We start from the raw sequence: 12,271 nt of genomic DNA, 5'->3' as shown, positions 1-12,271 counted from the left end.
CCATCTTGAATGCCGCCATCTTGGATTCAACTCCAAAATTTCAAATGGGAATGTGGCCATGTGACATATCAAACAGATAGAGAACTTCACCAGAAAAACAATGCCGTTGTTATTTTAAACATAGCTTTATTCATTCTCGGGTTATAGCCAATTACTTGCGGCAGCAGTGGGACTCTCGGCAGCGTGAGTATTACGTACTGAGCAGTCATAAAATGGAGGCTGAAACGGTGCAAAGTGACTATCCCATGCCTGATAAGTAACAACAGTGAGCGAGTTGGCATCATTTAGCAACTCGTCGCCTGTCACAAGAATGTGGGGTAGCCGTACCTCCATACTGCGAATTTTATCGCAGCACAAATGGCACCCGTACAAAATTCAGCTGCTCCAACATCTGAACGAGGATGACCCAGACTGTCGGGTACAATTCGCAAAATGGGTGACACAGCAGCTGCAGATAAACCCACGTTTCCTCTATCATGTGCTCTTCAGTGATGAAGCCAATTTCTTTATCAATGGTGAAGTGAACAAGCAGAATCACAGATACTGGTCCGACACAAATCCGCACTGGATTGATGCTTCGAAAACGGTCTATTCAAAAAAAGTGATTGGTCTGTTGTTGTGTGTGGGGTACGAAAGTCGTTGGACGTTTTTTTATTGATGGTACGTTAACAGCCAACGGTTATCTGAGGTTATTGGTTGAAGAAGTGTTTCCCTCGTTGTTAACGGAGGACAGGACATTTCCGGAATTCTTCCAGCATGATGGAGCCCCACCACATTATGGGCACAATGTGCGAGCATACCTGGATGTGCAGTTCCCTCAAAAGTGGATTGGTCGTAGGGGTGCTGTGGAGTGGCCACCACGTTCACCAGATTTGACTCCTTTGGATTTTTATCTTTGGGGTCATGTCAAAGCACTGGTTTATTCTGTGAAAATACGGGATTTGCATCATCTAAAGCAGTGCATTGTTGATGCGTGTGGTCAAATTCAGCCAGATGTGTTGGTCAAAGTTCATCAGGACTTGGTTCGGAGGATAGCATTAACAATCCAACATAATGGACTACATATCGTGCCATTCCTATGACTGTTGGTAGTCTCTCAGGACTGTGGAATGTCTCTTCGGCACATAACACACATGCTGCCGAGCGTCCCACGGCTGCCACATGTAACTCGCTATAACCCGAGAATGAATAAAGCTATGTTTAAAATAACAACGGCATTGTTTTTCTGGTGAAATTCTGTATCTGTTTGATATGCCACATGACCACACTCCTATTTGAAATTTTGGAGTTGAATCCAAGATGGCGGCTTTCAAGATGGCCGCCACGTTGGTGGCATAGCGTATAAAGTTTCCCCCCTCCAGTTCCTCATGTGTAGGGACTCTATTTCCTTGTTTGCTACTCCATTTGAATTTTATGAGGGTGTTTCCGGACTTTTGGACCACCCTGTATAACGAGAGACACATACGACAGATTAGCATTAGTTCCAATCTGTAAAAATTCTGGAGTCGATACCATATTATATGTTATTGAAAGGAATCAACTGACTCGTTCCATCAGAATTCTCTGTAACATGATCCGCTGCAACGATTCAATATCAAGTAGCGGTAGGGAAACTGACTTAGTTTTAACCTCTCACGGTCGGGGTTCACAATTGTGTGGAATTTTTGTTAAGTGCATCATATTCGACACTGACTGTAGGAACTGAAGCGCCAAAGAAGGTGGTACAGGTTTGCGCATTCAAATACAGAGATATGTAAACAGGCAGAACACAGCGCTGCGGTAGGAAACGCCTATATAAGACAACAAGTGTCTGGCGCAGTTGTTAGATCGGTTACTCCTGCTACAATGGCAACTTATCAAGATTACATCAAATCTCCGACATCGCTGCTTACGGAAAAAGATCCTGGAAGAACGGGGCCAACGACGACTGAAGAGAATCGTTCAATGTGACCCAAGTGCAGCCTTTCCGCAAATTGCTGCAGATTTCAATGCTGGGCCATCAACATGTGTCAGCGTGCGAACCATTCAACGAAACGTCATCGATATGGGCTTTAGGAGCCGAAGGCCAACTCGTGTACCATTGATGAGTGCACGACACAAAACTTTACGCCTAGCCCGGGCCCGTCAACACCGACATTAGATTGTTGATAAACATGTTGCCTGATCGAACGAGTCTCGTTTCAAATTGTATCGAGCGGATGAACGTGTACGGGGTATGGAGCCAACCTCATGAATCCATGGACCCTGCATGTCAGCAGGGGAGTGTTCAAGCTGGTGGAGCCTCTGTAATGGTGTGGGGCGTGTGCAGTTGGAGTGATATGGGACCCCTGATACGTCTAGATACGACTCTGACATGTGACACGTATGTAAGCATCCTGTCTGATCACCTGCGTACATTCACGTCCATTGTGCATTCTGACGGACTTACGCAATTCCAGCTGGCAATGCGACATCTCACACGTTCAAAATTGCTACAGAGTGGCTCCTGGAACACTCTTGTGAGTTTAAACACTTCCGATGGCCACCAAACTCCAGACACGAAGATCACTGAGCATATCTGGGATGCCTTGCAACGTGCTGTTCAGAAGAGATTTCCAACCAGCCCTGCAGGATTCGTGGCGTCAATTCCCTCCAGCACTACTTCAGACAATAGCCGAGTCCAGGCCATGTCGTGTTGCGGCACTTCCGCGAGCTCGCGGGGACCCTCCGCGATATTAGGCAGGTGTACCAGTTTCTTTGGCTCTTCAGTGTATTTCACAATTGCAGTTTTGGGCTTTGGGCCTTTTCAAAGTAGTACTGCAACAGAATTTGCTTCAGCACATGTCACACTTTAAAATCCTCCAACATATATACATATCATCGTCAAGGACAGAGAAAAGTCTTACATTTGACGATGATATGTATACATGTCGGAGTATTTTAAAGTCTGATACGTGCTGAAGCCAAATCTGCATTACCTCTTGAAAATGACTCAAAGGCCGAAACTGCAATTGTGAAATAAATACGACGAATACGATGTCCTAAAACTATTTTCGCATATAATTTGATACTAAAAGGCAAACCAAGTGTTCCACAGATCCTGCACACGTGTTTCACAAATACTTGCATACAGCGTTACGATCAAAAGAAAGTTGCCTACTCGTCAGTGAATATGCCTTTAATGCCCAAAGCAGTGAATACGGCGATTATGAAACATTGTTACATTATTGGCTGCAGTATGAATTACAGAACGCAGAACCGTTGCACCAACTCCAAAGATTATTACCGATCACAAACAAGAAAGCAAATGAAATACGCAAAGGTCCAACAACCTGCTGCGGATTATCGTTCACCTGTAATTATGAATTGCTAATAACAATGGGTTCTTAGAAAACAATTTCGTACGTGCAATTTCGTCAACAATACAGTACAGACACTCTGCTTTTTACGTTTTGTAACGCGTATAGTACTCTAAGAATGACTGTGCTGTTTTGCACTATCATAAACTTGTATCGAGAATACAATGTCGATTTTGTAACAAACGAAAAAAATAAATACGACCCTAAATAGCTGCATAAAACAAAAGGAAAAATTTCGGTCGTCACCAGAGAGCGAGTATCGCTGCGACGTCCCTCCCCACTACGAGCGGCTGATTAGTCTGACAGACGACTAGACTAACAGAACCCAGTACGTTGTACTGGAAAGCGAATGCTCCACAGAAACTAAAGTTGCACTGCGAGTGCACCATGGAAGAGTAATGGGGCACCTGATGTTTTCAATTTACCCAGCGTTGGACGATCGTACGGAATTACAGGAAGACTGAAATAAAATTTCCACTTGGTGTAAGGGCCAGAAGGTCTCTTTAAACGTGAAAAATGTTCGATAATGTCCACGCAGAAACAAAGCGACAACTATTATCAAAATATTAGTGGCGAACATGTTGGGCACCTACAAAGGAAATCGCATACGAGACGCTAGTGTGACGAATTCTAGATTGCTGATCCAGTGTTTGGAGTCTCTGTCAAGCAAATAAGACAACAGACTTGGAAAGACAAGACATGAAAGAAATCAGAGACAGGCTGCTAGGATCGCAACACGTCGGTACAGTCCGTACCAAAGCGCAGCTTAAATGGGAATCCTTGAAAGGATGTCGACGTAGTTCTCACCAATTCCCATTGGATAATTTAGAGAACCTGTATTCGAAGAAGACTGTGCGACCACTATGTTCCCACCACCTCATACCTCGCGTAGGGATCGTGAGAATAACATAAGAGGGATTGGGTACATACATTGGCATGCAGACACGTCATTTTTTCAGTCTCTCAATGCGCGAACGGAGTAGGCAGTGAAATCGATAAAATTGGTGTGGCGTGCCATTCGTCATGCACCGTACAACTGGCTTGCGGAGTATGTAATACGAAGAAGCAGATAACACACTAAATGATGGTCAGGTCCTGCAGAAAGTGTCATCACTTCTGCCTCTAAGCTGGTCGAAGGTTGTGTTCCAAAAATGAACAGCATAGAGACAGAAATGATTACACTTTCTGCAGGATCTGACCATCATTTTGCAGAGCAATGGTCAAGCACGTAAGGTGCAAGCTGTTACTGATTTGTTTGACTGATGGGGTTGCTAAGTGCTATACCACCTACTGCTCTCCCCTGACTTAAGCACTTGTAAGTTCGATTTCTAAACTGAAAGAAACACTTCACGGCATTCGCTTCAGAACTGCTAAAAATTCGTCGGGCAGTAGACCGCGCCGCTCGAACTGTCAACACAACTGTCACTGCTAAGAGTATACTACGACTTCCACGTCGCTGGCAAACGGGTTATACACAATGCTGGCGACTACTCTGAAGGTCAGTAAAACATTGAAACAGGTATGTATTTTGTATGAGCTGTAAATAAATCGTTTCCACTACTAAAGTTATGAACCTCGTATTTCTTCATAAAAGAACTATAAAATAAATCTAAATGAGACTCGGTATGGCAAAATATTACCACTGAAAAGCAGAATTTGCGATCAATTTACTTCAAACACACAGTATGAACAACGGAAAGGAAAACGTTCTCGCTCTTTGACTTTTACGGAAAGTGATTGAGCTGAGTATATAATTTATTTGATTTGTAAATTCTGGTATGTACATGACGTATGGAATTTTTTACTTTTCGTCAGTAACATGCGAGTAACAGTACACTACAATATTTGATGAGCAAGCTTGATTTTCATTTTCAGTTGCTGAAAGTTTGTGAAATATACAATTCTGTCCAAGCGACTTGCTGACGTGATCTAATTTTTTAGGTTACTTAAGTTAATCATTCATATAACCATATAATACTGAATATTAGAGTAGACCGTATTTTAAAATTCAACTAACAGACTCCTGCGAAAACAATGAAATTTTGCGTGTGTAGCTACTGATAGCCTACAGATACGAATCCACTACGGAGAGCAACTGAACACAGAAGTAGTTAGTTATTGGATGCAGCCTATCAACTAACATATTCTTGCAGTAGAATTCTTCCGTCTATCTGAAACCTGAATGCACAGAGTAATATAACTTTTACAACTTACAGAACGGTGTTGCGAGGGTAATACTTACCACTATCACATTTTCCGAAAGGATTTCATTTAAAGATACGAATAATTCATAAACAACGGCAAAACACATGATAAAATACAGCTAGCCTAAACAAAATATTGAGGGAGTGTGTGAAATTTAAGTCAGGATCAATATGGAATTTAAAGATTTATGTATCATGCAGACGTTCACTTAAGGCACTGCCGATTATACGACCTGCCACAAGACACAGAAACATCATTGGCACAGAATGAAATTAACGTCACAACGTAACAGAAGTTATAAGTCTTACATCCCTGAGGAGTATGATATAGAAGAGCGAAGAGCACAGAGCGCAGAAGCGACAGTTAAGAAGTAAGAAATCTGAACTGCGAAAGCCAGCGTGAAACTGATACCGCTTTTGTTAGTCTTGCCCAAGAGCAACATCCTCCTTGCAAGAAGAATTAATTCATCTGAATATTCTGAAAGTTCCTCAGGCTTTTCAGAGGAAACGGCAAAATTTATTTATAGCCAGGTTTCTTTTCTCCGTAACTCTCGAGAAACTTTGTAACATCTCCCTGCAGAAGGAAATCCACGACAATCTCTTCAGTTCCCACAATTCGCTGCTTCCTCTAACATTTCCTTCCATTGCCTCAAACCCCTTTTTACTGCCGGCAAACGATTAACGCTTCAAACGGAAATCGTAATTAATTGATGTGTGCATTCACTGAATCTATTCCGCTTTCGGGAGAGCATTGAATTTCCGTTAGGAAAGATACATATAAATTTTACACTACGTTACGGTGACATTAAATACGTATGACAGAGTAATGTTCATATTCTAATAAAATCTGTATTAATGCTAACGAATGCAACTGTTACACGTCGTAAAAAACTGTGACTACGGTAAATATTAATAGATACTAGGTATGACACAAACTGTATCATTATGTCAAATGGAAACATGCTGTGTGTTATTTCGGTAACACGAAATCATGCGGTCGTGTTAACATTACAGACAACTGCTTGCCACATTGTCCAAAGTCACCTAATGGAGGGAATGAAGCACCAGCGGCCAGCAGGGCAATATCGTACATAAATTGTAGCACCGTAAGTTCACTTTCAATTTCTGATAGGGCTCTTAAAATCTGAATCACTATAACCATAACGATTGCATGGTTTTGTGGCACACGTTATTCATAAGATAGTCAGAAACATCCGGGGGTTGTAATTCAGGTATTTCTTCGCCGCTAGTACGTCCTAAAACTTAACGTACTGTTGAACTGCAAAAGTATGTAAACGTTACTCGATGATTTTCACAAAAGATAAATTACATCTTCGCACACTCTAAAGGAAAAACTGCTTTTGTAAGGTTTACGGAGTAACGCATGGTTCTCGAACAAGATTTCAGTATTTATTCCTTGATTGTATTGCAGATACCATAAATGGTAGATCTTTCACACACCACACTCAACTGTAATTACTATAGACTCAGTCACAGCTAAAATGAAATCAGTGTTCCACAACTCGCCCAGCACAAATTGGCGAGAAACAGAAACGCGAAAAAAAGGAAAAAACTCTTCCACTTCGAATTTAGTGTTACCAGAGGTGATATCGGTAGTTCAGACGTTCTCCAAGAGGACACAAAAATAGTGCCTCGATTTTCTCCAACAATAGTTAAGGAAAACTGCAGAGACCGCCATCTTTCTACAGAAACATCTGGTTCTAGACAAGTACGGAAAAATAGAACTACTTCAAATTCTTACCTTCCTGTGCTAAATGTGCCATTTCGGTTTCGAACGAGTGATTGTGGAAAACAATGGAAACTTCAATTAATCTGACTGGTCCGGGACTCGAACCAATGGCTTTCAGAATTAACAGCAGCCCATTTACTAACACTTGTGAAAAGTCGATATCCTACACCTTCTAGAACACTAACAGTAAATGCAATCACATAGGTACACACTGCAGTGTATGCAATATCAGCGAATGTACTGATGTGCTTGGAATTGGAAATGTCTTACGATTCTAATTTCATGTATGGACATATATCGCCCGTGGCCTGCATATAGTTAAGTTTTAAGAAAAACGTACAGATATTTTTATGGGAACCGGTGGAGATAAATACGTTAAAATATGGGAAATAAAAATCAAACAGGAAATCTTTCGAGCCAAACTAATCGCATTTCTTCTTGCAAACAGCAAAATCAGTGCAACTGGTAATAGTCAAAATGGCAGTAGAATCAATATAGGATACACAGCACAAAGTGTTCACTAAAGTCCCATTATCCCGAAGGTTGATGAGTGCACTTACACCATGGAGAAATTGATCGTAATGAACAAATGGGCTCATGAACGACCACACACAGAAAAAAGAGAAATATTCAACATGATCTCACTGCAAAGTTTCAGAAACTCTGCTTACCAAAACTTTACGATTTCACTGCAAGTTTTCGGGAAACCTTGCGTACCAAAACTTACGATTCCAAACGTAAGGGGTCACAGGAATTGGGAGTTGCATGCTCGACATTGCAGAAATACATGAAGAATGATTTGCAGCTAAAGGCATTTAAACCTTCGTTTGTAAGCTAATTGAGTGATAATGACATGCAGAAACGTCATAATGCTTGTAGTCGAATGCCTGAATTCTTTACAGCTCTTTCTTCAAGGTGGGAGACGTTTTTCCCGGACAAGTGTGCAATATACCGCACTGCAAAAGCGAAAAACATTTATTTCTCGAGTAAAGTACATTTTTATGAAAAACTTGAACACAATCCACCACAGGGTGCAGTGTCTGCAACCGACTAGATGGTTCCATATTTCTTTCACGGTGCTGTGAATCACATTGCATATCGCGCCATGTCACATGAATTGTTTATTCTACATCTGCGAGATCGGCGACTGCTCGGTCGTGTGTGGTTCCAGCAGGATGGAGTACCAGCCTATTACGCTATTGCCGTGACAGAATATCTCAATGAGGTGTTTCCTGATAAGTGGTTCGGTCCATTTGCTTGCGCCTTTGGAGTGGTGACCCTGAAGTCCTTATCTGTCATCTTGCGACAATGTATTATGGCGGTTCATTAAATGAAAGGTTACTGCCGTATGTTACGAAGCAGTTAACCGACATAAAGATGGTCTTCGATGAGCATTTACTGCCATCACGCCGGGGATGTCAGGAGAATTCCACATCGCACATGGAGAATCATACTCTGAGCAAACGATGGTGCACACACACACACACACACACACACACACACACACACACACACATTTGAATAAGTAATAAAGGATGGTCACACTACCTCAAAACTGCCCTCTGCCTTCCCACATTTACTCAATGTGACCGTCTATGAATACGCAATAGGGCTAATGGAACTTTGTGATCGCTCTACGATTCCCGACATGTTATCACAACAAATTATATTAAAAATGACGTGTTTTGAAGGTATCTTTACTGTGGTGTGTCAAATTGTACACTGTTCGGCAACTATGGCTACGAAAAGCAGCGAATAGCGGACTTCAGATGCTCTTCAAAACGCAGCATCTTTAATAACTATTATTGTGCCAAAGTCTCGGTTAAACAAGCAGCTTCGTAATCTTGCAGTTATTTTATAGAAGTATCTAAGTTGTTCGCAACATCAGTTTTGATCATTGCACATATGGGTTAAAGACAGGAATTCACATTCCTATACGCTAACAATGCTAATCATGTAATATGAGTTGAAAGAAATCTCAACGACGGTTCGTATAACCTTCGTGGCAAATAGAGTCTGTACGCTGTACTCATATCACAAAGGGAATAAGTGTATCACAGGACTTACGTAGCAGAGCATGTCGGGCGGTATCCCAGTCACCTGACAAACCGGAGCGGTGGATCCGCTGCACAATTTCTGCAGGACGTTTCACAGACACGTGCGTGCATCTTCCCTGTATGAACTAAGCGACACAAGCTAAGACACTGCACTGATTCACAATCCACAAACGATTTTCCAGTAATCCGAACGGGTGGCGATGAACTTTGTGTAATAATGCAGCGGACGTGAAATTTGTATCGATTGTTGTATACGTCTACCAGTATACCACTCGCGCACTTTTAACTCTCAGACACTCTCCATTTGTAAATTTCAAGCCTCGATAGATTATAAAGCTTGGTTTATCACCGTTAGATACCTCAGATTGGAAGTTACAATCTGAATAACGGATCTGGATGTACGATAGAAATTTAGCACACGTGAGATAGAAATAATCATAAAATTCCTTTCGCGAAACTCCGGAATGCGGACGGAGAGCTACATCCGCATTTATTTCAATCGATATCAGTTCTAACCGTTCTACTTACGTCTTACATCGGAAATCTTTCACGTCGGCAGCACTTCAGATAAGTTTTCCATTGGAGTACAAACAAACGCACTTGTTATCCAAGGACGTAACTGAAAGGAAGTGTGGACGTCGTAGGCCCACTGATTCTGCAAGAAACGTCTCAGGCAACAAAGCAAAAGGTCGCTGTCTCGACCGCTTAACGGGCTGTGAATGCCGAGTCCCAGCTTACTTCACTTTGTTTAATTACGAAATCCTTTCCTGCTCCACTTTACTGTTTGTGTCAATACAGTCCTTAAGCAATGACTGAGCGTTTGTACATCTGCAGTATAGTTTCTTGTTTCTTCTGAAAATGATTAACGTTCATCTCGTTGTGAGGGCGAGTCTCTTGTCTATTATCTGTTCGCACAGCTGGAGCGTCCGTACGGCTCACGGTGTAGAGAAAATCACGCGCAGACGGAGTCGCGAGACTGCCCCGCTACCGGAAGCGCGGGCGAATAGCGAGGCAGTGAGCCAGCGCAGCAGAACCGCGTACCGCCGCGCGCGCAGACCAGACGCCGACTGACGCCGCGCGCCGGTCGCCACTGGCAACACACACATACCACCACCACCTCACTGAGCGCGGGCCGCCGCGCTGCTGCCAGCCTCCTGCTGCGCAACGCACCGCACACAGGGGCGGGCCGTGTGCACGCGCCCTGTATGCACTGCAACGTCTACACACGTAAAAATGCGATTCTTTAGAACAAGAAGCACGTGCCTCACTGCAACATCAGGAGGCTTGACTTGTTGCCAATAGCTAAGCCTTCTTTCTGTTGGCACATTTTATCATTTAAAGAGAAGTAGTTTTGGGATAGTACTAGTTTAAGCAGACCGATCGACTTTGAAATCTCTGGTATGGTTACTGTTTGTGTTTAATATGGTTCTCTCTGATACTTTTAACTGTCTCTTTGACAGATACATTTATGCGTTGAAAGAAAAATACAAAATCACGATTGTGATTGAAGACGATTGTTCTTTACTTCACGAAAGTAACACAGTTATGGGAGAAACACTGAGAGAAATTGATAAAATTAAGTATTAACAGTACTGTTTGCAATGACTTTCAAGGATTTTTACCTTATCTTCAGCCCCTTGTTTTCAGTGTCGATTGGTGTGATGACTGCCTCAAGGATGTTAGTGGGGTATTTCGAAAACAAGAACTAAAATTACGAAGCGTATGTGTACATCTTATCATCTCAGAGGAAATTTAACTTGAAAATCTGTTTCCCCGTTTAGCCAAGAACTGATACACAATAACAACATTGCAAACTCTGTCAGAAGTCAACTGTATAAAGTGAACGTTCATTAAGAAGTGTTGTGGTTTTCTTTACGATTTCATTGTGGATGTGTCCCCTTGTAACAATCAAAAACAGCTAATCATACTGTATTTCCACTGAAACGCTAATACGTGCAAAGTAAACAATCTACAAACGTTAGCTGCGCATTTTAAGTGCTTCCTGAAAACACATCTGAATAACAGCTGTCAAAAAACATCCACCCAATCAAAAGACACGGACCTGAAGAAGAGGTACTGAACACTGGAAAACAGTGAACAAAATTGTGGTTCAAATACCTGTCCAGTCGGTAATTTTGATTTCAGTGAAGTCCTCTTCCATTTTCTCTTGTTCAACTGAGATAGTGCTCCACTTCGAATGATCTAGATGTTATGTAGGAACTCCTTTGTACGCCGATTTGTTTACTGTGCCTGAGAATAGAAGTCGGTTCTAGCTAACCCTAACGTGAACATCCGACACAGAGCGGCAACGTCATGTCAGACGCCGTTGGGCGCACATTAGCATATAAAGTCGAACCACGCAACGTATCAAGCGTCTGCGTTTGTCAACGTTACGTTATTTGCTGTGTCCACGTTGTGCAAATGTGGAGATTTGATTTTAGCATCTAGGAATTGGTGTTGCTGGTAACTTCATTCATTAATACAATATAAAGGGTGACCACGCGATACACTTCGAAGCTCCGAAGAGAGGGAAATTTATACGGAGAAAAAGCGTCCATAAATAATATATAACAAATCAGATCATCAAATTTCTATTTGATGCAATACATTTCGACAAATTATGGGTTAGTGTAACTACTGATGGCCGTTTATTTTACTATAAGGGAGTCACTTATGGAAAAAAAATTAAACTATTTGCTAATCATAATGGAATATTTGTTGTGGAAACAAAATTTTCGCATCTGCAGCTCACTTATATTTTAATTATTTATCTTTCGTTCTTTGTAACTAGTTTCTGAGTCGCAGCCTCACCCAAGCCGCCAGCGAGCGGTGTAGCCGCATTCCAGCCTCACTGCTTCACTGATGGTAGAAAGGAAAACTAGAGAAAAATGGCTCTGAGTACTATGGGACTTAACTTCTGAG

The 12,271-nt window shown here is 42.0% G+C and overlaps 1 protein-coding gene across 3 annotated transcripts in view; it reads right to left on the bottom strand.

Annotated features, from left to right (window-relative positions):
- LOC124610289 (peripheral plasma membrane protein CASK) overlaps positions 1-12,271 on the bottom strand; it is a 667,578-nt gene that overhangs the window by 528,134 nt on the left and 127,173 nt on the right. The window contains exon 1 of one of the 3 annotated variants that reach the window (XM_047140148.1): positions 9,360-10,314. The exons of the other annotated variants lie outside the window; for them this stretch is intronic. Coding sequence (XP_046996104.1) covers positions 9,360-9,371 — 12 coding nt within the window. The 5' untranslated portion in view covers positions 9,372-10,314. Of the gene's footprint in view, positions 1-9,359; positions 10,315-12,271 lie in introns of those variants that run through there. 3 annotated transcript variants of the gene reach the window in all.

The sequence above is a fragment of the Schistocerca americana genome, chromosome 1 (genome assembly GCF_021461395.2).
Source record: "Schistocerca americana isolate TAMUIC-IGC-003095 chromosome 1, iqSchAmer2.1, whole genome shotgun sequence".
NCBI lineage: Eukaryota > Metazoa > Arthropoda > Insecta > Orthoptera > Acrididae > Schistocerca > Schistocerca americana.
This window is presented reverse-complemented; position numbering and strand designations above follow the sequence as displayed.